Source organism: Heptranchias perlo, chromosome 19 (genome assembly GCF_035084215.1).
Source record: "Heptranchias perlo isolate sHepPer1 chromosome 19, sHepPer1.hap1, whole genome shotgun sequence".
NCBI classification, from domain to species: domain Eukaryota; kingdom Metazoa; phylum Chordata; class Chondrichthyes; order Hexanchiformes; family Hexanchidae; genus Heptranchias; species Heptranchias perlo.
In genome coordinates this window covers 36,734,449-36,762,109 of record NC_090343.1, presented here as the reverse complement: position 1 = coordinate 36,762,109, position 27,661 = coordinate 36,734,449, and the positions used below count along the sequence as shown (strand labels likewise).

Genomic DNA, 27,661 nt, shown 5'->3' with positions numbered 1-27,661 from the left:
GTCCCACCAATGCTGGAGCATTTCACAAGATGACCACTCAACAGCACCTAGGTCAGCTCAGAGGGCACTGATGTCTTCATAATATCTAATGAAAGTTCTAATAATGTGGGAAAGTGAAATCTAATCCTGAGATATACTGACACTTGGTGATTAAAGGATTGCTCAATGACCCTGAAACTATTGTATCCCTTCCGAATAATTAGACATTAAAAAGGGAATCATTAAAGAAGAAATCTCATCATCAGTAGGCCTTTGAACAATTGAACAGGTAAGTGGGACTTTGGTGTTGGAGCTTAATACTATGAATGGTTGACATTTATTCTAGAGGATTCCCACGTACAGTGGGCATTACATTCCTCAGTTTGTTAAAAAGAAATGTATAAAGCTTGTTCTTCCAACTTTTAAGATCTACTAATGAAGCAGCTGTAGGATGTGGAATCCCAAGTGCCGGCTGTGAGAAATGTAAATCGATGAGCAGCAATGACAAAATAGCCCCACATTGCAACACTAATACAGTAATGATCTTTTCACATTTCCAAAGCAGCTAATTGAGCCATTTCACCCCTGTGAATTTTGAAATACCCAAGGATCTAGCTATGGATTACACAATAATAGTGGAAAATAACTCAACGACAGCAGCACAAAGCCAGTTTCAGCGAGTAAGTTCTGCTCGGCTAGGACAGTTCTTCAAAGGTGCAAAGAAGGTGTCAACCATAGCAACGTGCAGCTGGCCATGTCAATGCTCTGTCCTTCACTCAATAAAAGTAGGCAGGAGGTCTGAATAAAAGTAGGCAGGAGGTCTGGAAGAAGATGTATAATTTAAAGCGAAGCACAAAGGTAAGTTATAAAGAGCTACACAGAACATGTGAGCACATAATAGAAAGTTGTAGTTCTCAAAACAATGCTGCACTGACACAGAAATGTTAACAAACAAGTAGCAAGTAAGCATCATGTGAAATAGCCAGATTATGCAAAGTGAATAATACAATGATTGGAGAGAAAATATACTGTAGGAAGAAATCACTGTGTCTCAAACCCCAGTTCCCTCATGCTGAAAGACAAAACTCTTATTAATAGGAAGCACTGCATGCAACAAGTGGTAGGCCCCCAGACCTGTAGGTCCTCATGTTATTTGAGGAAAGAATGGTGGATTTATTGAGCAAATATAGTCCGGAAGGGATTAGTTCAATAGAGATTGGAATACCACAAAGAAATAATGGCTAAGTACCACATTAATCAGATGTTCCATGATTCACCTGATATGTTACATCAACTTGTCCATATGCATTTTTGTGCACAAACCCTTAATAGTGTATGTAATGACATTGTAGTACCAATATGTGTATGTTTCTTACATACTCACAATATGCCATCTTTTCTCTTCACAAGAGCGAGAAGAACTCAGTTAACCACCATACATCTGAAGACCAATTGTTAACATCCTTGCTTGCAGCAAGCACTATCACAGATATACACTGTAGAAGATGTTGATACTGATAAGTATGAGGAAGCACAGAGTGAACCATTAAATACTGGTGAGGAAGGATAGCAATGGCTGATGCAGATCCAGCTGGTACAGGGGGTAGCTCAGCATGTAGCTTGGTACCACTGAATTGTATAGGAATACAAATTTTATTGGGGCACCTTTCAAATACAGTTTGTTACAGGAAGGCTGTGCTGAGAAGTCACTTGTCACCTTGCATGTGGCATTGGAAAGTGGTCTGGATAATTTGGAGGAGTCCAACATTTAGATATGCACTGCTATGTGCTGTATGAGCACATAGCAACACCAGTACATCTGCAGTAGAGACCTCAGTAATGTAGGTCCACTGGAAAAGAAAATCAAGTACGGTATGAACCAGGCTGGAGATTCGCTATCAGCCTGTTTTGTGCCACTGGCACTGACCAATTCCACAACTGTTGGTTGAAAAGAAGCTGTTAGTTGTCCAAAAATCAAGTAAAACATATGCCGCACAGAATGAAAAATTAAACAGGGATGGCAAGTAGCAATTCTATGATTATAAGTATGTCCAAATAAAATTGTGCCAATACCAGCACTTGCTGGAAGAACTGGACAATAAGACATTCACTTTTCTGTCTTCCTGCTTGCAGAAGCTGACCTGCTTCTGATCTTTGCCAAGATGTATGTAACTGGGCATACAGATACAGCATATGTAACTATGGGTGCCTGAGAGGTCCCTGTGGCATGCAAGTTGATGGCAGTGGTGGCTTTCACCACCACTGGTAGTGTATTTGGATATGTTACTGTCCCTGCAGGTCCTAAGGAACTAGGTTGCACACCTCAATCACAATCTCCCAGGTGAGTTTGTGCCTGTTGAGTCATGAGTTTTGCATCATGACTGGGTAGCTGAGTGTTGCAGTAGACCTGCTGCCTGCAGTGATGCCTGTTGTGTCTCATAAGCCTCCCATGTCTTCTAGGCTCTTGGACCTCCCTCTCCTCATGCTCTTCTATGAAATAACCAACAATTACTGCTATACCCATGCTTCTGGTCAGAAAACACCAGTGCTAATCTCTGCTCTCATTGCTGCCCAAAATGCTTCCTGTTTGTAATCCTCAGTCATGCCAAGTCTGAATTTCTGTGGAATACTTATCTTTTGATTGCAGCTTTGTAGCTGTGGAATGATGCATGAGGTGCTCATTCTTGACCAAAGTATTAATAAGGCTTGTCTCCAGTTTTTTTACAAGCATTTTTAACTCTCTTTATTGAGGAGTAGCAATGCTCAGAGCAAGGAGGCTAGTATCCACTTTCTCTTCCATGCTTAACAAACATCTATTTTTCCATTAAACCTTGTGAACAGAGGAATGTCTAATCTCTTTTTTTGTAAAAATTATTTTAACAAATATTCCTATTTACATATTTCATAGGGATAACATTACATTCTAATTCTTGCTCCTGCATTTCCTTTCAACACCATTTGAAGAGAATGATCGAAGCATAATGATTCTGAACTTGCATCACATTGAAAGACTAATTAGCACTCTCACTGCTTCCAACTGTATGGCACCAGCCCACAAAGGAATATAGTGTATCATTAAACCCATCTCTTTTGGCTCTTTACCTAATTAATTTTTAATGTATGATGTAAACCAAATACATTATGAGGGCCCATGGGATATAATTTATATCCCACTCGTCACATAAAGCATAACTCACTTGTGACTTTGCTTACAAGTAATCAGATCAGCCAGCTTATCGGATATAAATCATATCCCACAGGTCTACCTAATGTATCCACTACATATGGTGGGGCAGAGGAATGGAAGAAAACTGTCATAAAAGTGAAAATAATCTTCTGGTGACTTCATGTTCACTGAAGCAGCATGAAGGAGCCCCTTCCAGCTGCTGACTCTTTATTTTTTTTTTTAAAAAAGCACACTAGCAAGCAGCAGCCTCAAAAAGACAAAGGTCTTGTACAGTTACGGCCCTCAGAAAGGCTGCAGAAAGTACAGGGATCCTACTCAAAATCAGGACCTGAAAATCATTGTCCTCCAACCCTGGCCTGCATCTCCAACTCCAGAATGTAGAGCAACAGTGTGAAGCTGTAGCCAGCCCCAGACCAAGAAATCCCCAGTCTAACTTCTGCTCATGTGCCTCCGAGTAGGAAATTCAAATTAGAACCACTTGGCCATCAGCATCAGTCCCGAGCACTACAGCTGATCAGAGAAACTTGGGAGCAACTACAGATAGCCCCCTTGCCGACAAGAAAGCAAAAATTGGCACCATTCACCCTCCAAAAATCTGCCTTTACAAACACGTGACTCTAGTGGCATCGTCAATGAAGATATAGAATCATAGAATTTTTAAACACAAAATTTCTAGATAACTGATTGTGACCAAGGCAAGAGTCAAAGGGAAGTTGTGAGTCTTCCACTTCGCCATCCTCTGTCTTGAGTTGCTTTGGAGATGCAAGGCCTTCAACAATATAAAAAATAAATAAATTTCTGGGATATAGATAGTCAGTACTGCCATCAATGCATCACTCATCAGAAACTCTACTCTCGACCCATTTTTCCTTTCCAACAATTCGCAGCACCAAAACAGCCCTAGCCAAAGTCATGAATGACATCTTCTGTGATTGTAGTTTTATGATCCTCTTTTACCTGTACCAAGTCCAACTCTTGCATCACCTTCGGCCGGTAGATGATCAGAGGCAGATGGAGACCAAGATGTCTTCCCAGAATGAAATGGATAGATGCATTGGAGTATGTCCCTAACAGTGGAACACCATTTGGCCATGGACTATGCAGCGTGGAGTTGGATTGTCAATGCTTTTGCTCTAGCCAGCCACACCAGCGGTGGAGGAAAACTGAGTGATTTACAATGACCTCATTTCATTGCTAGCAATTAAACTGTCTCTGCTTTCCTTAGGTTTACAGTGTTGTTCAATATATTAGCAAATGCTATGACTAGTACATAGTGATATGAAGTTTTCTGTAGTTCATCAACAGAATTAACCAATATGGTAGGTTCTATAGCATAAAACTGATATTCTTTCAGCTTCTAAATCAAGTGGTCAATGTGACAACTGAAATGACCTGCTCAAATCTCCACGATCAGATTACTGCCATATAGTTCATTGAGTATCTTCAGATTGCAATATATAGAAGTGAACTTAATGGGCAGATATTGGAGTTTCTTCTAGAATGTTCTTTCAATCAGTTTTATATCTGTTGTAAGCTTAATTTTGCTTATTACGTGCAAGTTGATTAATTACATTTCAGAAATGTAACTTATGTACTTATTTTATAAATTGCTAGATATGTGCCCACGCCAGATGATATTGAAAAGTACAAATCATACAAAGGCTCTCAGTCCGAACTCCATATTGTTGACCAATATATGATGGTGGTAAGTGGTATTTAACCCTGTGCTTTCCAGCATGGACTGTGTTTCTGAACAAATATTTAATTACAAAGTGGATTGTGGATAATGTAGAAAGACGGAAATACTATTTGGAACACTGTGTTTCGAGTCTTGTCGGGACAGTGGGAGTGTCACCTGTGGAAAGTGTCTAGTGGTAACAATATGTTGAATAACATGGACTTTGTTATTAGACTTCCTGAGTTTTTGTTCCACTGCTATTTGAGGGGAGCAAGAGAGAAGTTTCAGAGGGTTTCCTCTCTTGGAAGTTTTACTCGTGGTCACTCTCCTCCCTTAGTGTATTGTGCAGAGTTCCTGACAGTGCAGCTGTACGTGGGCTGTTGGAAGGAACAGGCTTGATGATCTGCATTACCTTTTCTTCATTCCACAGTGTACTTTGATTTCTTACAGTGTAAGCTTGAGGTACAGGAAGCACATTTTATAAAATAAGCATCAGTTTCTCACTCCAGATACCATTCTCCATTAGATAGAAGGTTGCTAGAATCCTTTCCTGTGACACATTTATGTGCCTGAAGTTAGGTACAGCAGTAATACTTAAAACCTGTGTCTGCTGGACTTTCTTGTAGTAAAATCCATACTACACAGAAGGTTCAAGTTGTTTATATTCCGAGCATGTTCAGATCAACCGGAAATCCATTAGCAGCAAACAGAATTTTTAGTTTCAGTACAATACTGATTTTATTTTTAGATCTAAAATAAAAACGGAAAATGCTGGAAACACTCAGCAGGTCAGGCAGCACCTGTGGAGAAATGATGTGATAACAGAACACTTGGAGGGCATTAATGGGATTGGACAAAGTCAGCATGGGTTTATGAAAGGGAAATCATGCTTAACAAATCTACTGGAGTTTTTTGAGGATGTAACTAGTAGAATAGATAGGGGAGAACCAGTGGATGGATGTACTTGGATTTTCAGAAGGCTTTTGATAAGGTCCCACACAAGAGGTTAGTGTGCAAAATTAAAGCACATGGGATTGGGGGGAATACACTGGCATGGATTGAGCATTGGTTGACAGACAGGAAACATAGAGTAGGAATAAACGGGTCTTTTTCCAGGTGGCAGGAAGTGACTAGTGGGGTACTGCTGGGATCAGTACTTGGGCCCCAGCTATTCACAATATATATCAATGATTTGGATGAGGGAACTAAATGTAACATTTCCAAGTTTGCAGACGACACAAAGCTGGGGTGGAATGTGAGCTGTGAGGAGGATGCAAAGAGGCTCCAATGTGATTTAGACAAGTTGGGTGAGTGGGCAAGAACATGGCAGATGCAGTACAATGTGGATAAATGTGAGGTTATTCACTTTGGTTGTAAAAACAGAAAGGCAGATTATTATCTGAATGGTGATAGATTGGGAAAAGGGGAGGTGCAACGAGAGCTGGGTGTCCTTGTACACCAGTCGCTGAAAGCGAGCATTCAGGTGCAGCAAGCAGTTAGGAAGGCGAATGGTATGTTGGCCTTCATTGCAAAAGGATTTGAGTACAGGAGCAGGGATGTCCTACTGCAGTTATACAGGGCCTTGGTGAGACCTCATCTGGAGTATTGTGTGCAGTTTTGGTCTCCTTATCTGAGGAAGGATGTCCTTGCCATGGAGGGAGTGCAACAAAGGTTTACCAGACTGATTCCTGGGATGGCAGGACTGACTTATGAGGAGAGATTGGGTTAATTAGGCCTATATGAATGAGAGGTGATCTCATCGAAACATATAAAATTCTAACAGGACTAGACAGACTAGATGCAGGGAGGATGTTCCCGATGGCTGGGGAGTCCAGAACCAAGGGTCACAGTCTCAGGATACGGGGTATGGCATTTAGAACCGAGCTGAAGAGAAATTTCTTCACTCAGAGGGTGGTGAAACAATGGAATTCTCTACTACAGAAGGCAGTGGAGGCTAAGTCATAAGATGAATTCAAGAAGGAGATAGATATATTTCTTAATGCTAAAGGGATCAAGGGATATGGGGAAAAAGCAGGAACAGGTTACTGAGTTAGACGATCAGCCTTGATCATTTTGAATGGCAGAGCAGGCCCAAAGGGCCAAATGGCCTACTCCTGCTCCTATTTTCTATGTTTCTATGAAAGAAACAGTTAACATTTCAGGTCGATGACCTTTTGCCATAACTTTTTAGATCTTATTTTTTAAAAATTATTTTCTTCCTGTATTTTAAGCTCCTTCTGCATACCTCTCCCTTTCACGTTGCACACACGTAGAAGGATAAGCTGGTAGAGTTAGATAAAGCAAGGTGGGAGGAGGCTCGTGTGGAGCATAAACACCGGCACAATCCACTTGGGCCGAATGGCCTGTTCATGTGCTGTAAATTCTATGTTCTATGATTTCCCTGCCAAGCGGGTGACCTATTGCCAGAGCTATCAACGTTAGGAAAATAGTAGCAGTAAAATTTCTGATCAAGAATGAGACTGATTGCAAATGCATTCAAATAAATGTGGCTGTTTTATAATAGAATGAGATACATCACAATAGGTTTTACCTTTAAGCCAAGTGACCGAGCTTCACTCGAAATGAATGAAATTTACTGAGCCTGTCAGTTCCGAGACACTGCTAACCTCCCGAATATATCTTTTTCAAAATGGCACTTAATGGCACAATGGCAAAGATTTATTTTTCCCAATTTTCTCCAGCCTATCTCTGAAGGCACTAACTCATGTTGGAGTACAGTTCTAGGTCTGCCAGCTACTGGTTCCTCAGTGAAGCAGCCATTCTTCATATATAAGCCTAGGCAACAGGTTATTTGAGAGAAAACGACAAGCCCGATCTTGTCCTCATCCTGTGTTCACACACTTTCCTGCAGAGGTCACTGGAGTGGGGACACTGGCTGATTTCCCCTTTCTTAATCTGACCACTCTAAAGTAAGAAATACTTAATTGGAGGAGGGCCAATTTCAGTGGGATGAGAACAGATCTGGCCCGGGTAAATTGGAATCATAGATTGGCAGGCAAAACTATAATTGAATAGTGGCCGGCCTTTAAAGAGGAGATGATTGGGCTACAGACAAGATACAGACAATGAGGGAGAAAGGTAGGGCAACTAAAGCCAGAGCTCCCTGGATGACAAAGGAGATAGAGAATAAGATGAAGCGAAAAAAAACCGCGTATGACAGGTATCAGGTTGATGACACATTTGAGCACCAGGCAGAATATAGGAAGTTCAGAGGGAAAGTGAAAAAGGAAATAAGAGGGGCTAAGAGAGAGTATGAGAATAGAGTAGCAGCCAACATAAAAGGGAATCCAAAAGTCTTCTACAGACATGTTAACAGTAAAAGAGTAGTAAGAGGAGGGTAGGAGGGGTGGGGCCGATTAGGGACCACAAAGGAGATCTACTCATGGAGGCAGAGGGGATGGGCGAGGTACTAAATGAGTACTTTGCATCTGTCTTTACCAAAGAAGAAGATGCTGCTGGAGTCTCGGTAAAGGAAGATATAGTTGAGATACTGGATGGGCTAAAAATTGAGAAAGAAGAGGTACTAAAAAGGCTAGCTGTACTTAAAATAGATAAGTCACCTGGTCCGGATGGAATGTACCCTAGGATGCTGAGGATAGTAAGGGGGGAAATTGCGGAGGTACTAGCCATAATCTTCCAGACATCTTTAGATATGGGAGTGGTGCCAGAGGACTGAAGAATTGCAAATGTTACACCCTTGTTCGAAAAAGGGTGTAAGGATAAACCCAGCAACTATAGGCCAGTCAGTTTAACCTCGGTGGTGGGGAAACTTTTGGAAACGATCATCCGGGACAGAATTAGCAGTCACTTGGACGAGTGTGGATTGATTAGAGAAAGCCAGCATGGATTTGTTAAAGGCAAATCGTGTTTAACTAACCTGATAGAGTTTTTTGATGAGGTAACAGAGAGGGTAAATGAGGGCAATCCAGTTGAGGTGATGTATATGAATTTACAAAAATCGTTTGATAAAGTGCCATATGGTAGGCTTGCTATTAAGATTGCGGCTCATGGAATAAAGGGGGCAATAGCAACATGGATACAGAATTGGCTAAATGACAGGAAACAGAGAGTAGTGGTGAACAGTTGTTTTTCGGACTGGAGGGAGATGTACAGTGGTGTTCCTCAGGGGTCAGTGCTGGGACCACTGCATTTCTTGATATCTATTAATGACTTGGACTTGGGTGTACAGGGCACAATTTCCAAATTTGCAGATGACACAAAACTTGGAAGGGCAGTGAACAGTGAGGAGGACAGTGACAGACTTCAAGAGGATATAGACAGGCTGGTGGCATGGGCGGACACATGGCAGATGAAGTTTCATGCGGAAAAATGCGAGATGATGCGTTTCGGTAGGAAAAATGAGGAGAGGCAATATAAACTAGAGGGCACAATTCCAAAAGGGGTCGAGGAACAGGGGGTTCTGGGGGTATATGTACAAATCGTTGAAGGTGGCAGGGCAGGTTGAGAAAGTGGTTAAAAAAGCATAAGGGGTCCTGAGCTTTAAACATCGAGGCATAGAGTACAAAAGCAAGGAGGTCATGATGACCTTTATAAAACACTGGTTCGGCCACAACTGGACTATTGTGTCCAGTTCTGGGCACCGCACTTTAGGAAGGATGTGAAGGCCTTAGAGAGGATGCAGAGGAGATTTACTAGAATGATTCCAGGGATAAGGGAATTAAATTACATGGATAGGTTGGAGAAGCTGGGGTTGTTCTCCATGGAACAGAGACGGTTGCGAGGAGATTTGATAGAGGTATATGGTGATATGAACACCATTTGTCGTGGCCGCAGCTGAGATCGGCTGACTGACCATGGGCCAGGAGTCGAACCGATAAAAGAATGTGCTGCTGGCTCAATATTTCCATACTAATACATTGTGTCATAAATAAATTATACTCTATGCATCACAATGTGAGGATTGGCTTTAACTATAATAGTAATAGTGATGTTGTGTTTTTAATGGTGTTTAACGTACAGAATTAAATTATAAAACGTTACATTAGGTGCTTCATTAACCATATTGCACATGTTATACTTCCTCTACAGATGTGCAGCATTCCCTATGTGAGCCACAGACTGGATCTTATCCTTACCATACGTGAACTTCCAGAAACTGTTGATGATCTTCAGCCGGTAAGTATTGTTTCACAATGATAATGACAGAAAACGTACATAAAACAAAGAGGAAACCTCCCCTTAATTTGTTCTATTAAAAAAGACTGATACATGAAACTAAGTTGAAGACAGGAGCTGAGAACTGCCATTCTTTTTTTGGAACAAAAATCAGGTGTACCAGGCGCAGAGGGCTGGAAATTGAGGCGGATACCATCTTCGCTGGATGTCTACCCCCCCCCCCCCCCCCTTCCACCCCACGTCACTTTTTTGTGGAGTGCCTGGCAGGATCCTGGGCTCCCTGCAAATCCAACTGTTACGATCAGCAGGAAGAACGCCCATATGAAGCAGGTGTACTTGCCATACAGGGCCACATGTGGGTCCCAGAATGCAGCATTCAAATGGTAATCAATCCCAAAGAGGTCAATTACCATTTGAATTGGGGGTCCACCGGTGACGGAGCAGTAATGGAGAACATTTTGAAGCCAGGAGTCTTCGTCCAGACCAGCCTACGGTCCCCTCCCACAGAGCAGCAATGAGCTGCATCGAAATCCCACCAGGTCCATGGAGGCGGGTGTTCCTTTTGGCATCATTACTGGCACATGCATCTGCCGCAATATATAAATAACCTTGCTCCAAAAGTTTAAGATGGGGTCACAGTGGGGAGTGACAAGTGGGCAGAAGTCCCACTTCCAGTGGTACAACAGGTCCCTCGGAATTTCTGGTCATCTCAGGATCCAGATGGTGATTGCAAACATAATGTAAATCACTATTTAACTATGGGACTATATGAGTTATGTTGTAGGATTTAGACTGAACTTTAAAAAGACCAGTACAGATATGCATGAAAATGCTGATGTTTTTTAGATCAAATAAAATAAATATAAACCACTTCTGTTAAAAGCATCTTCAGTTTGCCAAGGAGAAAAAAAATACTTGTATAAAGAATCAGGTCATTGTTTCCATCATGACTGACTGATCCCGTCGCCAGAAATTATATATTGAGATAAAGTTCTGGCCAACAACATGACCTAGATTTTCCACTGCAGTGTCATTGCCGCTGGACATGTGGATGGTTGGCCCTCCTGCCTTCCCATCTGCCTCCCTGCTGAGCCTGGCATAGTTTTTGGAGGTAGCCTTGTGATTTTTTTTTGGCAGGTTGCCTCAACTTTCCCGCTTGCACCGGGGTTCCAACTAAGGGCGGAGGTGAAGGTGGTGGTTCCTATGCAGTTTAAAGGGGCAGGGAGCTGTGACCAATTAAAAAAATGGTTTGCTGGCTCCAAGAAACTGCGAGTATTCTACCCACTGGATGTCATTATTGATCATTTCTCCGTCAACCTGATTCACTTTGTTGGCCAAATACGATTGATTGACATATTTCACTGGCCCTAGTAACACAGGACAGCTGTTATGTACAGGCCCTTTTTTAACGTCTAGCACTGCTGAGGTGGTAATGACGGAAAATGTCATCTATAACGTTCACTCCCTCATTACTGCCTTTGTAGAATGCGCTCACATTTTTAAAAATTCATTCTCGGGATATGGACCTTGCTAGCAAGGCCAGCATTTATTGTTCATCCCTAGTTGCCCTTGAGAAGGTGGTGGTGAGCCATCTTCTTGAATTGTTGCAGTCCGTGTGTTGAAGGTACTCCCACAGTGCTGTTAGGTAGGGCGTTACAGAATTTTGACCCAGTGACGATGAAGGAATGGCATAATATTTAGGCAGGCTTCTGGCAGAAGTGATGCCAGAAGATCACGACAGAGACTGAAGTTGATGGAGAGCTGTTGATTTAGCCTCTCACCCAATTTTTTTGCCCTGTCCGAGTAACCACCGTGACTCAGGCTGAATTATTCTGCCTCATGGGAAAACTTATAAAGCCCAGTAACTTTCTAAAATCTATTCGCAGATTCTGATCTGTCAAAAGTCTGCACGCTGGACTTCAAGAAAATGCACCTGTAAGAAAGAAACAGTTTACTTTTACCGTGGGAATTGTCCTGCTGAAATGAGTAGGGAAAATTTGCATGTGGAACTAACTTCAGTTGAAGTAGCCTGTAATTGAGAAGAACTTCTCGGTCAGGGAATTTTCTTTGTGCCCAGTCCCTCATCTCCCAGCAGCAACTTATGATGGAGCCCTGATTTCTTCCGTACCCAACAATTATGCAAATTGTATTATTTAAAATGTGACCACAGTGACTGAGAAATGTGTTCAATAACCAAGTCGGCTAGATTATGGACCACATTTACAATCAAAATTCAATAATCCATCCATTTTTTTTACAAGAAGACTCAATGAAAGATGTATGGTGGCAGAGTTTTTTGACATCTTTCATATTGATGATGCTAAATAACAGTCTGTGGCAGTTGTATGAACAGTGGATTGTTTATGCACTTTAAATTTTATTCTCTTCCACTGCAATCCTGTTTAAGAAGAGTTCAATGCTAGGGCTGCAGAAGAATCACTTATTCCCCTCCTTCATTTGTGAGGCCTCAACGGATCCACTGCTAAACTAGTTCTGTCCCCCTCTCTGTGTATTAGTGCATTCCTTAGGGCTGAATAACTCGTGAGTGAGATACTAACCATAGCTTGCTGATTTATTTATTTTTAATGAACATCAGTAAGCAGAATTTAGTTTATGAGTTCTGCAGGTTTTCTAGGCATTAAGACAGCGAAAAGAGGATTAGAAAAGTTGTTTTATTTATGAATTTCATATTTAACTTCTCCCCAGTTGACTATACTGGTGGCTGGAGGATTCAGTTTACACAAGTTAACTCCAGGTACTGTCACTATGGTTGCTCTCGAGAGAGGTAACTGAGGTTCCTGAACACATTCTACATCAGTAGTTTGTTGCTATAAGCAGCTATTGGAATACAGCAGGACAGTTGTCAATAATTGTATTTTAAAAATGCTTTATTTGGCAGAAGAATGTTCTTTATTCTGCATTCTCTACACACTCTAAAGAGTCGGCCCTGCCTCCAATTGGTCCCGAGGGAACATGTGCTTTGCATGCTTAAAAATAAGTCACAACATCATCTGTATTGTTGCTGACTTGTGACCTATTGTTCCCATTCCATATCATAGAGTCATACAGCACAGAATGAGGCTATTTGTCCCATCATGCCTGTGCTGGCTCTTTGAAAGAGCTATCCAATTAATCCCACTCCTCTGCTCTTTCCCCAGAGCCCTACAATTTTTTCCTTTTCAAGTATATATCCAATTCCCATTTGAAAGTTGTCACTGAATCTGTTTCCACCGCCCTTTCAGGCAGTGCATTGCAGATAATCATAACTCGCTGTGTAAAAAAATTTCTCCTCACCTCCCCTCCTGTTTCTTTTACCAATTATCTTAAATCGATGTACTATGGTTATCAACTCTCCTGCCAGTAGAAACAGTTTCTCCCTATATCAGAACCCTTCATAATTTTGAACACCTCTATTAAATCTCCTCTATTAAACATGAAGTAATGGGATGTACCTACATGTCAGTTCATTTTTACACAGCTTCAGCATTGATTTTTTTTGGTCCTGGTGTTATTCATTACTTCAGTTCTTGGCTCTGTCTATGATATATAGGTATATATAGCTTTCTCCCTTGGGTTGATTATCAAGTTTCCGATAAAACTCTGCTTTGCTTGCTCTTTTCTGAGCACACTCAAGAAAAAGGAAATAAGGAAAAATAAGCAGGCAGACTACTTGCAAAGATACAGTACTTTACTTATCTGGCATGGAGTGGGAAAAACCAAGACAACATTAAAAAGTACAAAAGCAATGAGCACTTCAAAGAAAGGACAGGGAGCTCTAATCTGGAGTTTTCTGGCACTGAGTCTTCATTGCCAACAAGTACCACAGGTATCTCACTGGCAATGATTCAGCATCCAGTGATTCCACAACGGATGCTGAAAACCTAGGAACACCATACTCCACTGATCACTCACCCACACTGAGGAGACTTCAGCACCACTTGGTGTTAGGTAGCTCAGGAAGACCTCCAGCATGATCTTTGTGCTAAATCCGCTCTTGTGGGATAGGTTAAAGTACAATGCACCAGTAATGTACATGGCCCTCTAGTGGAAGCAAACACATCCATAGCAATGAGATTGGACTCCCCCCATTTCCACACGTTGGCAATCCCAACTGAGACAATGGTTCCCATTTGCACCATACACACTTGGAGTCTTTGAACCTATGACTTTATAGATGTATTCCTCAAAATAGAACTAGAAAGAGCATCATTTGCACCTTACCACCATAGTTACAATATGCATGAGCTAATTCATTGACTCTCTCATTGGATTTGATCTGTGGAATCCCAAGTACAAAATTCCTCAGGCTCAGTGGCCTCCCAGGCTGCCACCCCTATCCCCTTTACTGCCAAGATTGACATATTGAGCACTGCACTTGAATTCATCATACAAATACTTTCCTCTGTGAGAGGGCAGCACATGCTACCTAGATAGCAACCACAGTGTGGCTTTACTTGGATTTACCCTGTCACACACTCACCAAATAGGAGAAGGACTTCCTCAGAATGGGAGACAGGTTTCCTTGAATAAAACACTCAATATTATATTTTAATTTAAATAGCTCCCTCTCATGCTGAAACATCTCAAGGCTTTACACAATTAATTCAAGTGCATTTGAAGTGCAGTGAATTGTCCAAGCCCTGTGTGGGACAGCTTTGAAGACCCTGACACTGCCATAGAGCTTTTCCTTCAAATTTCCTGTATTTTCCAGGGTCCATTATGCTGACCTTCCTTTGAGATATTTCCAAGGCAGTTTCGAGAGATATATGCAAGTTATCAGCCCTGTTCCCTAGCTGGGCAAGATATATAAGATGAACTGTGAAACAGTGGAACCCCTTTATGGTACCCCAGTTTTGGACTCGTGGCATTCCTTCATTGCCCCAGATTAGGAATTCCATCTCCCAGGATGTCAACCTTCAGCCCCAGGATAAATGTTTGAATGCTATTGGGTAAGGGCTTGTTCGTCCCATGTTTGAACTAAATCATTGTCACAGGGTATGTCATCGGCTGGAATGAGACTAATCATTGGTCTTTTTTTGGCCATCGGCAAGGAGCAGGGCCAAGCTGCCAAGCTTCAAAGGTATGTGCCGAATATACAATATACCCCTGCGATTTTTGCAATTCCTCTTTTACTGTAGCTTTCTATGCTAACCATCTCGTGATGTTCTCTATCTATGTCAAGCTGTTAAACTTATTATATTATACACTCCCCCACAGATTCTCCCGCTCTGTCACCATAACGTAAGTGGAAACATCAGCGACTGCTTTACCCACTGCCCATCAATCAGTATTGGTACTTGGTAGTATAAATGTTTGCAGCGCCTTGGCATCCAGTGCTAAACATATTGAATAGATATACACATACTGATAGCTGTTTGTTTCCCATGGTACATAAACCCTAGGTAAACAAATGACCAAACTAAGTAAAGCCAAGTGGATAGTTGAATTAATTTTACATTGTTAGCATGTTGTGGACAGGGAATCTAGAGAGCAGGATAAAGGTCACTCTATCACCTCTACACTTTTGGATCTCTCAATCAGGTCCGGATTAATAATATTTGCAGGATGTCATATAAATTAATCCTCATATGTTCACTAAGTACTCCTCATCGAACATGGCGACTGCACAAGATCATTTTGTTTCCAGAGCCTCCTGTTAGTTGTTGTTAAGATTCCATTTCAGGGGCTTCCCTCCTCATCAGTTGTATTACTTTGGTATGCTCTTATGTTGTGTGGATAATGTGGAATAAAGAACATAGGAACAGGAGTAGGCCATTCATCCCCTTGAGCCTGTTCCACCATTCAGTTAGATCATGGCTGATCTGTATCATAATTCCATCAACCCACCTTGGTTCCGTTACCCTTGCCTAACACATAGAAACATAGAAAACAGGAGCAAGAGTAGGCGATTGTCTAACTCAGTACCCTGTTCCCGCTTTTGCCCATATCCCTTGATCCCTTTAGCATTAAGAAATATATCTATCTCCTTCATCTAATGACTTGGCCTCCACTGCCTTCTGTGGTAGAGAATTCCACAGGTTCACCTCCCTCTGAGTGAAGAAATTTCTCCCCATCTCGGTTCTAAATGGTATACCCCGTATCCTGAGACTGTGACCCCTGGTTCTGGACTCCCCAGCCATCGGGAACATCCCTGCATCTAGTCTGTCTAGTCCTGTTAGAATTTTATATGTTTCGATGAGATCACCTCTAGTGAATATAGGCCTAATCGACCCAATCTCTCCTCATACATCAGTCCTGCCATCCCAGAAATCAGTCTGGTAAACCTTCGTTGCACTCCCTCCATGGCAAGGACATCCTTCCTCAGATAAGGAGACCAAAACTGCACACAATGCTCCAGATGTGGTCTCACCAAGGCCCTGTATAACTGCAGTAAGACATCCCTGCTCTTGTATTCAAATCCTCTTGCAATGAAGGCCAACATACCATTCGCCTTCCTAACTGCTTGCTGCACCTGAATGCTCGCTTTCAGCGACTGGTGTACAAGGACACCCAGCTCTCGTTGCACCTTCCCTTTTCCCAATCTATCACCATTCAGATAATAACTTGCCTTTCTGTTTTTACAACCAAAGTGGATAACCTCACATTTATCCACGTTATACTGCATCTGCCATGTTCTTGTCCACTCACCCAACTTGTCTAAATCACATTGGAGCCTCTTTGCATCCTCCTCACAGCTCACATTCCACCCCAGCTTTGTGTCGTCTGCAAACTTGGAAATGTTACATTTAGTTCCCTCATCCAAATCATTGATATATATTGTGAATAGCTGGGGCCCAAGCACTGATCCCAGCAGTACCCCACTAGTCACTTCCTGCCACCCGGAAAAAGACCCGTTTATTCCTACTCTCTGTTTCCTGTCTGTCAATTAATTCTCAATCCATGCCAGTATATTTCCCCCAATCCCATGTGCTTTAATTTTGCACACTAACCTCTTGTGTGGGACCTTATCAAAAGCCTTCTGAAAATCCAAGTACACCACATCCACTGGTTCTCCCCTATCTATTCTACTAGTTACATCCTCAAAAAACTCCAGTAGATTTGTTAAGCATGATTTCCCTTTCATAAACCCATGCTGACTTTGTCCAATCCCATTAATGCCCTCCATGTTTTTTTTTATTCGTTCATGGGATGTGGGCGTCGCTGGCGAGGCTGGCATTTATTGCCCATCCCTAATTGCCCTTGAGAAGGTGGTGGTGAGCCGCCTTCTTGAACTGCTGCAGTCCGCGTGGTGAAGATTCTCCCACAGTGCTGTTAGGAAGGGAGTTCCAGGATTTGTTCTGTTATCAAATCTTCTATAATAGACTCTAGCATTTTCCCCACTACTGATGTTAGGCTAACTGGTCTGTAATTCCCTGTTTTTTCTCTCCCTCCTTTTTTAAATAGTGGGGTTACATTTGCCACCCTCCAATCTGTAGGAACTGTTCCAGAGTCTATAGAATTTTGGAAGATGACCACCAATGCATACGCTATTTCCAGGGCCACTTCCTTTAGTACTGTGGGATGTAGATTATCAGGCCCTGGGGATTTGTCAGCCTTTAGCCCCATTAATTTCCCTAGCACTATTTTTTTACTAATACTGGTTTCCTTCAGTTCCTCCCTTTCACTAGACCCTTGGTTCTCTAACATTTCTGGGAGGTTATTTGTGTCCTCCTTTTTGAAGACAGAACCAAAGTATGTGTTTAATTGTTCTGCCATTTTTTTGTTCTCCATTATAATTTCCCCCATTTCTGACTGTAAGGGACCTACATTTGTCTTCACTAATCTTTTTCTCTTGATTTTTTATAGAAGCTTTTACAGTCAGTTCTTGTGTTCCCTGCTAGTTTACTCTCATACTCTATTTTTACCCTCTTAATCAATCTCTTTGTCCTCCTTTGCTGAATTCTAAACTGCTCCCAATCCTCAGGCTTGCCGCTTTTTCTGGCAATTTTATATGTCTCCTCTTTGGATCTAATACTATCCCTAATTTCTTTTGTAAGCCACGGTTGAGCCACCTTTCCTGTTTTATTTTTGCACCAGACTAGAATGAATAATTGTAATTCCTGCACACGTTCTTTAAATGTTAGCCATTGCCTATCCACTCTCATCCCTTTTAGTAAAGTTCCCCAATCTATCATAGCCAACTCACACCTCATACTTTCATAGTTTCCTCTATTTAGATTCAGGACCCTAGTTTCGGATTCAACTACTTCATTCTCCATCTTAATGAGGAATTCCACCATGTTATGGTCGCTCTTCCCTGAGGGACCCTGCAAAACAAGATTGTTAATTAATCCTTTCTCATTGCACAATACCCAGTCTAGGATCGCCTGTTCTCCAGTTGGTTCCTCAACGTAATGGTCTAGAAAACCATCATGTACACACTCCAGGAATTCCTCCCCCGCAGTATTATTGCTCATTTGGTTTGACCAATCTATATGTAGTTTAACGTCACCCATGATTATAGTTGTACCCTTCTTTCATGCGTCTCTAATTTCCTGTTTAATGCCCTCCCCCACATCTCCACTACTGTTTGGGCGCCTATTGACACCCCCCACCAACGTTTTCTGCCCTTTGGTGTTTCTTAGCTCCACCCATACAGATTCCATATCGTGATTTTCCGAGCCAATATCCTTCCTCACTATTGCATTGATTTCCTCCTTTACTAACAATGCTACCCAACCTTCTTTCCCTTTTTGCCTGTCCTTCCTAAATATTGAATACCCCTGGATATTCAGTTCCCATCCTTGGTCACCCTGCCGCCATGTGTCCGTAATCGCAACTATATCATTATTCACAAATCTATCAATCTCAGTTTTGAATTTTTCAATTGACCTAGCCTCAACAGCTTGTTGGGGGAGAGAGTTCCAGATTTCCTCTACCATTTGTGTGAAGAAGTGATTCCTGACATCACCCCTGAACGGACTAGCGCTAATTTTAAGGTTATGCCTCCTTATTCTGGACTCCCCCAGCAGAAGAAATAGTTTCACTCTATCTACCCTATCAACTCCTTTGATCATCTTAAACACCTCCATTAGATCACCCCTTAATCTTCTATACTCCAGGAAATACAAGCCTAGTCTATGCAACCTGTCCTCATAACCCTTTTAGCCCAGATATCATTCTGGTGAATCTGCGCTGCAACCCCTCCAAGGCCAATATATCCTTCTTGAGGTGCGGTGCCCAGAACTGAATGCAGTACTCTAAATGGAGTCCAACCAGAGCTTTATATAACTGAAACATAACTTCCGCCACTTTGTACTTCAGCCCTCTTGAGATATAGGCTTGCATTCCATTAGCCTTTAAAATTATGTTTTGTACCTGTCCACCAGTTTTTAACGATTTCTTTACTTGGACCCCTAAATCTCTCTGGGGTTCCTAGCTTCTCACCGTTTAGAAAATACTCTGATCGATCTTTCTTATGTCCAAAGTGGATGACCTCATACTTCCTCACATAGAACTCCATCTGTCACAGTTTTGCCCACTCACTTAATCTATCAATGTCCCTTTGCAACTTTCTGCTCCCATCTACACTATTTACTGTGCTAACTAATTTGTGTCATCAGTAAACTTAGATGAAGGAATAGAGAGCCATGTATCTAAGTCATTTGTAAATATAGTGAAAAGCTGAGGCCCCAGTACAGATCCCTGGGGGACACCACTAGTCACATCCTGCCAATTTGAGTACATACCCATTATCCTTACTCTCTGTCTCCTCCTTCCTAACCAATTCCCTACCCATGTCATTAGTTTGCCTCCAATTCCTTACGCTCTCATAGATTACCTGTCTTGGTAGGGCTTCTTCATTCTTCAAATAGAAACATTCTCCACTCACTACAAATCACCCAGCCACCTTCACAGACTCCGCTCAGTGTTTAAATCATCTTGGGTGAGGGGAGTATCAACTAGCTACATGCTGCAGCCTAGAACAACATGAATTGATGTGCATGCATGATGCCTGCATTTAAAAGGAACGGGGACAGCAGATCATGTGCTGCACCAATACAGATGATATTGTGTCATTTTTTGGATGCTGAGCATGTGTTCCTATAGGAACCAATTAGCAGAGGGGCAGACTTCTACAGTATGTGGAGAATGTTTTTATTTGAAGTATAAAGAAGACCTGAACAAGTACATAATCTGTCTATTTAATCGGTTGATGTTTCTTTATTGGGGTATCAGGAATTTAAGTATGAGTAAAGATCCGGGAAGTTGGTCTCACTCTTTTTGGGAGAGATAAGGACATTTTGAGGGGAAAAAAAGAGGCTTAATTAAGTTTTCAAGATTGTGAAGGTGACTGACAGTATGAATGTATTTCTGCACAGCATGAGGATTAAAAAATGTATTAATAAATCACGGATTATCAAATGAAAGTGATGATCTGATTTATAACCGAGTGGTGAAAAACTTATGATGTCACAGTGATTGGCTGTGAAATATGTGCAAGCTGGAGAAGTATTAAGGAAGTTTGGTCTTTTACTTAATCCTTTGTGATCTGATAGGCTTATTTTAACTTTGTGAAACTAAAATTTTAGACTACTGTATATATTTTCTAGAAATAGAAATTACAGTCATCACTTTTAAAAGTGCATTGAATATGAACTGTACAACATATGGAATATGTTTATGTTACACAGTACAGTCTGAGGAATAAACCAGAAATTTCTGGTCTAGAGCTAAGGGTTCCTCTGGTCACGATGTGTAGCACTGCTGCGCATCTATTGATGAAGAACTCCTCAGTTTACTATTTCTAAATTGATATGTTCTTTTAGAATGTATTTATGACTTTCTAGAAATACTGAACTGAGGAAATCTTCACAAGGACATTTATGGTGTTGCTGCAGATAGTAATCAGAAGAATTCTTACCTAGTAATAATTTTGAATGTAGTTTGCAAAAACGTTGTGATAGCTTGGATCAGAGCGACAGATTGTCTGAGGTCCCTTCCAGATTGATTATTTAATTCATTGCTTATAGTCAGGGGCAGCATTATTAGGACTAAGGAGAAATGTTTTGACTATTCTTTTGAGAAACCCCTTGAAATTGGAATATGAAGTAGTCCGTGCTCAATACCTTTCATGGCAAATCTGAGTGTGGTGAGATATTAATCTTCAGAATGCTGTGGCTGTAACTAAAGATATCTTAATGAAGAAATCATATGCACAGTGTCTCCTCATTACAGTTTCTTTTAGAACCAACTCTTCACCTTAAACTGTTTTAAGGAAAATACCTGAAGCTACAATATATTAATTCCTTTTTGTTCTGCAGGTCCTTCACATTTGCATAGCTACGCTTCCAACTGCAACTTTTCTATGATTCTCCATGAACTATAATTTACATATTATAAGAAATTTAAGTATAACCACTGCCATGTAAGCCCAAAACAGTTGTTCTTGTGAAAGTAAATCACAACAATTTTTTTGATTCCTATCAATCAGTTTGGGAATAACAGCAGGAAAGTTTAAGAGAACTTTTCAAAATCTTAGTGAATCTACGTGGTATTGTTCATAAGTCAGATGAAATGCTATTTTATAAGGACCATGTCGCGCACAATGTATGTTTCTGTTGCTGAAGTGCAGTTGTGTGTGTGTAAGTGGCATCTCCCTTTAAGGCCATTAGAAAGAAAGATTTGCATTTCATAACCTCAGGATGTCCAAAGCGCTTTACAGCCAATGAAGTACTTTTCAAAGTGTGATCACTGTTGTAATGTAGGAAATTCAGCAGACAATTTGTGCACAGCAAGGACCCACAAACAGCAATGTGATAGTGACCAGAGGATATGTTTTTTATGGTGTTGGTTGAGAGATAGTTATTGGGCAGGATGCCAGGGAGATCTCCCCTGTTCTTCTTCGAAATAGTGCCATGGATCTTTTACTTCAATCTGAGAGGCCAGACGGGGCTTTGGTTTAAAGCCTCACTGAAAGGCAACATTTCCAACAGTGCAGCATTCCCTTTGTACTGCATTGAAGTGTCAGCCTAGATTTTGTGCTCAAGTCTTTGTAGTGGGACTTGAACCCACAACCTTCTGACTCAGAGGCACGAGTGCTACCACTGAGCCATAGCATCTAATTACTTTGCTTTCCTGAGGTCAATTAGAAGCTAATTGCCCTTATGCAGATCTGGAGGTCCATTAGTAAGAAGAAGGAGAATGACGATGTCTTTATTTATAATTTTTTTTAAGTGTAGAATGGAAACTTGCTTGTGTGACACCTCAAGTGTGATGTCACAAAACATTTATATAGACAAATAAATAGTATTCCAATTATTACAGCCTGTAGGGAGTTGAACAAGATTTATTCAAATGTTACAGTAACTTGTTTAGAAGTTCATTTTAATGGACTTGGTAGCCCAATGAGTTAATATGCGTTACTTTTGGGACCTGGATTCAAATCTCTACCCAATGGCTGTAAGGGCTTTGAGTGAAATAATTTGGATAGTTTCATCTGAGTTCCTAGAGGTCATGGCAGAATAAAGCTCCCTGTAATTTGACACAAATTTGAACTAAATTGACAGTCTTACTCAGAGAATGCTTCATATGAAAAGTGGAAGGTATCGCACTGTCATAATAGAGCTTACTATTCTATGGTTGAGAACAAAAGCATGTTGTTGGGGTAAGAGAGACAGAAGTTTTACTCTGGATGTGACAGTGATGTACGTCACCTGGGTGCCATCCCCCAACATGGCCAAAAAATGTGCGTGACCACCAAGGCATGCACAACTTTACCAACAGCATGACACCAAACTCAATAACAAATCTGAAGTGGCTTTAATTCTGAAGATTTGAATTAAGTGGGAAAAATACTAAGTTCAATCTGTTCAAATTGTGATGCAGCCATTCCATTAAAATTATTTAGGAGTCTGCTTCTTTCTGCTTATATGTGATACCATTTTCTGTTGTAGCCAAGATTCAGAGTAACTGCAAAGCTCACCAACGTTCTGGGAAGGAGCATGCAGCAGAGATCCCTCCTAGTCCTAGTGGTCCAGCAACGGTGATGCATTCATATTTCCTGGAAGTCTTACAATGCATGTACCAGACTTTCCTCGTGATCTGGAGAAGTGCTGTTCCCACTTCCACCCTGGGCTTTTGTTTACTTTGGATTCAGAATACATCTGAATTAGTTCTGAATGCTCACCACCAACACCTGGTTCTGTCACTGAACTTCCAGTAGAGAGTGATGCATTATGATAGTATATGGAAGACCAGTGAAATAGTTTATAGTCCCACTGGCCAAAAAATGCTAAAGTCTATCATTTAAAAAAAGAGAAATGGAATGTTTTCAATTCGTCTTGTGCAGTCCAAACTGATTATTTTAAAAAATGCTTATTCCAAGTTTGCTGTATCAATGAATCTTTTTCAACAGTTCTGAGCAATATCTCCAACCTTGATAAGATGAAACCTTAATAATGAGGCCTAGTTTGTTGTCTGTGATTATGAGCTTTGAGTGGCATAAAATCACGTTAATCTTTTCATCTTGCTTTTGTTTCAGCTGATAACGCAGAAAATCAAGGCATGTTCACAGTTGCAAGGCAGTAAACTGTTTGTTTCTGTGCTTGAGTACCTCCTGGCAATTGGCAACTTCCTGAACAAGAATGCTGGTAAGGAGAAGGCAAAAGGATTTTGTCTGTCTTCCCTGACAAAGGTAAGCTGAAATCTAATTCTACCACAAGCTAACCTTGAAAAGCCAGCCACTGGTATGATGTGAAGATTCATGGCCAAAGCTGAACTTTCCTGTCAAAAGGAGCCAATTGCAGTTCAAATGTGTCCGAAAAAACAATTGCAGTATAAAATAACAGATGATTCTGACACAGCGGGCATGATTTTAAAAGGGTAAAATGGGTGGGTTGGAGGCAGGGGCATTCAAAATTGCAATCGTTTCAGACCTGCCTCCAACACATCCACTTCTGGTTTTCACCAGGCCGGGATGAGGAGCAGGCGACCAACTCGCTCCCAGGAGGCGGGTTGGTGATTAAAACCTTTCAAGGAGGCTGCTGGCCTCCACTTTTGCAGAGTTTCCGATTTCAACCCCGGGGGGGGGGGGGGGGGGGCCGGGACTCCTGGGCCTTCTCTTTCACGCCACGTGAAAGGAGGCGAGAAGGCCCGAGACTAAAAGTTAAGTGCCTTCTTGGCACAGCTTGTAGGCCCGGAGGAGCAGGAGAGCTTCCAACAAGCCTACCTGCAGTGACCCCCCCACAACGATCGCAGACCCCCACGCCCCCCCCCCAATGATCACGGACCCCGCAATGATCCCTGACCCCCCCCAAACAATCGCGGATCTCCCCGATGACCACCGATCCCTCCCCCATGATTGATCCCCCTTGCCAACCCGTGCTCCTGGTGCCCACCCATGCCCCCCCATTCCTACAAACAAAGACTTACCTGAACACGTCCTCTCCCTGGCTGGTACGACTGAGACCAGCCTGTCAATCAGGCCGGTCAGTTGGATGGCAAATCGACAAAAAAAAAGATGTCCTTATGTCAAGCTCGTAAGGACATCCGGAAAACCTGTACTTCCGGGTTTCCCGTCTGCAATTTTGAATATGAGTTTCTCTAGCATATGATATCAAGTCACAATTGCAATTCGTCTTTTGGAAACAAATAGCTGGAATATCTCAAAAGCAGATGCTGGAAATCTGAAATAAAAACAGAAAATGCTGGAAACACTCAGCAAGTCAGGCAACATCTGGGAGAAAGAAACAGAGTTAAACGTTTCAGGTCGATGACCTTTTGTCAGAACGGTCATCGACCTGAAACGTTAACTCTGTTTCTTTCTCCACAACTGGAATATCTAGTTGATAAAAATAATGTGATTGTTTTTTATGCCCCAGCTCAACTTCAGGGCCGCCCTTTGTTGCAAAGCTAGTGCCCGATGGCCTTCAATGTTCAATCAGCTATTTGGGCCTTTTGTGTGGATATCCATCTCCTTCAAGAACAATATCGTCCCATCCTTAAGGGCAGCATCAGCCCTTTAACAGATGCTGGTGCTCGTTAACCTATTCAGCCTATTCCCATTCTCCCAGCACTTGTCAATTTATAAGAGGTATCCTATTTCTACTGAATAAGTAGACCCACCCATTACAGCAAACAGTAAGAATGGTTCAAGAGGAATGAATGACTTTTTTAGTGGAGACCATTCTGTAAGCAGATTCAAACACTTGTTTCACAGGGATACTTATGACTTTAATGTCCTAGAACCATCAAAGCAGGATGAGGCTGATAAATGTTGCTTGGGAGATGATTACAAACAGCCAAATATTTAATCCCATTTAAACCAATCATAGCAGTTAGTGTACCAAACAGTTTCAATTATGAACTTAATTAAAATGTCACAATTTGTTATTTAAAGATACTGTCTTGCTTTAATCAACTCTTGCTATCCATAGTAAGAATTGTTCTACTGCTATGCGCAGCAAATTAATAAATATGTTTATGAAGATTTCCTCTGGTTGATATTTCTAGTAAAATCACAAACGTGTTTAAGAAGAATGATATAAAATTTTGCTGGAAACTTGACAGAGGAAATTTTTATGATGTCACTACACTTATAGCAAACAGAACAATCTCCCCTTTTGTTATGCGGATGGGAATAATTTTGTTATTCTTGCTGAGCATTTATTACAGATTTCATATAATTTAAATGATAACGCACAATTTTATAATGGGTTATATGTCAAAGGTCAAACAATGGCCCAGTATAGTTAATTTTAGAGTGAAATTTAACCTCTCATGGATTAATTTACATTGTAAAATTGTCTAAAGGGATTTAGGGATAATCTCAATTTGTCAGTGTTGCTACCTGTTGTTCATAGGTGGTCCTGCTGCGAGGGAAGGACAGGAAGTTCACCTTACTTCATGCTCTTGTGGAGCAGATTATATCACAAGAGCCAGCCTTGGCTAACTTTCCCCTAGAGCTGACAGAATTTGAAGCTGTTCCTGGAGGTAAATGGAAACATTTCAATCTAGCAGAGCTGTTGGAAAGGGTACAATATCTCTGCATCGGCTGCATTCCTGATACTGATGTGTTTCACTTCCTTCCTAGATTCCATTAAGGGTCTGATTGCTGAGGTAGATGGTAGGTAAATATTCCTTTTGTAACATATGAACATATGTTGTAGGAATCTCTGTCATTGTGTGGCAAATTGATATAGTTGGTCTTCTGAGTATCTTAGGGGGAAGATTTCCTCTGCACTATTTACAGCAAATTCATAAACATTTTGATAAAAAATGTGTTTACATTTTCACTATAAATTCCAAATAGACGAGTTCTTACTTCTAGGTGAATCTATTACTGGCACTTCAATAATCTTCTAATGAATTTCTAAACACAACTTTTCATCCTAGGACTAGGTTTGCTGTTCTCTTTTCGGTTGTCTGTATGAGAGCAGGAGTTTGCCTGCATTGGTCAAATACTTCACCTTTTGGTTGGTGAACTGAAGACATTGATGATGCCTGTTGACATCAAAGATTGTACCTCACTATGCTCCTGATTCAGAAGTATGGGGTGGGGTTAGAGGGAGGGTGAATAAGAGTACCTGCTCAAAAGCAGGTAAAAATAACCAATGGCGACAGCGCAGATTATGTTGGACATCCCATTGACAAATTTACAGCTTTAATGAAATTGCTCTTTCGTAGTATTAACATATATCTGGTGTCAAATGTCTAAGCATCTTATAGTAATGGGTAGCACTGCATTTATTTAAACCTGCCATCCTCCACAACCATTTTCTCCTTGCATAGCCAGTTTTGGATTCCTCTGAGGATTTAAATATTAAAACCTGTTTATTTAAATGCCATATTCTTGTTTTTATTGTAATTTATGTTGCATATGATCCTTTCAAGCAATAATACCTCTTCTTGTTAAAGGTGCAGCCACTACATTTCATAAATGAATCAGGGATGTCACAAACAGCTTCTTGGTGGTAATGCTGAGCATGTAGAAGTTATTGATCTCTCTTGCACCACCAACAGGCAGTTGGAGGTATTGTAGTACCAATTCCATTTGTGAGTGAACTCTGCCGATCTGTGGAAATTTTGGCCATGCAAAATACATGAGGTTTTCACTCTACTAATCAATCTGAACTCAATTCCAAATGAAACCCAGACATTCACACAGAATACACTTCAGATTGCAAATCTTTCTGAATAATCAAAATCCAGAAAGAATGGTTATGTCAATTTAAAACAAAACAAAAAAAAATATGAATATAAATATTAAAGTTTTTCAGCAATAAGACACCAATTTTATTTATCGAGTGAAATTTCCAAGAATTTGAAATGAAGGAGAGTTTCAGTAAGGCAAAGGCATTAGTTAGTGGCTATAAAATGAAAGGATATTGGAAGTGGCTGAACTCAATGAGCTGAGACACTCAGCTTATACATGATCCACTCTTCGTGATGGAAGAATTCATTTTCAGTGTGTTGTCAGTTCTCTCTCCATCTGTTGCTCTTCTGCAGATTTTGTTGATATTTTGCTGCATAGACTAATTCACATTTCACTACAAATAGATGAGGTGCCATGGAGTATAGGGAAGCACATCCTTCACCCAAGTATAATTCCAGTTATACTGTTCCTTTATTTACTGTATCTGAATGGCCATGCTGATCCTGGAGTCTTCCCCAGATTGCACTTCTCCGGGTGAGTTCGTGAATGCTTTCGAGATAGCAGC

The 27,661-nt window shown here is 41.2% G+C and overlaps 1 protein-coding gene across 2 annotated transcripts in view; it reads left to right on the top strand.

Moving 5' to 3' along the window:
- Positions 1 to 27,661, top strand: part of LOC137335302 (uncharacterized) — an 87,394-nt gene that overhangs the window by 37,779 nt on the left and 21,954 nt on the right. For both annotated transcript variants that reach the window (XM_068000610.1, XM_068000609.1), the window contains exons 11-15: positions 4,781 to 4,871; positions 9,915 to 10,001; positions 23,485 to 23,637; positions 25,805 to 25,934; positions 26,035 to 26,067. In XM_068000610.1, the coding sequence (XP_067856711.1) occupies positions 4,781 to 4,871; positions 9,915 to 10,001; positions 23,485 to 23,637; positions 25,805 to 25,934; positions 26,035 to 26,067 (494 nt within the window). The remainder of the gene's footprint in view (positions 1 to 4,780; positions 4,872 to 9,914; positions 10,002 to 23,484; positions 23,638 to 25,804; positions 25,935 to 26,034; positions 26,068 to 27,661) is intronic.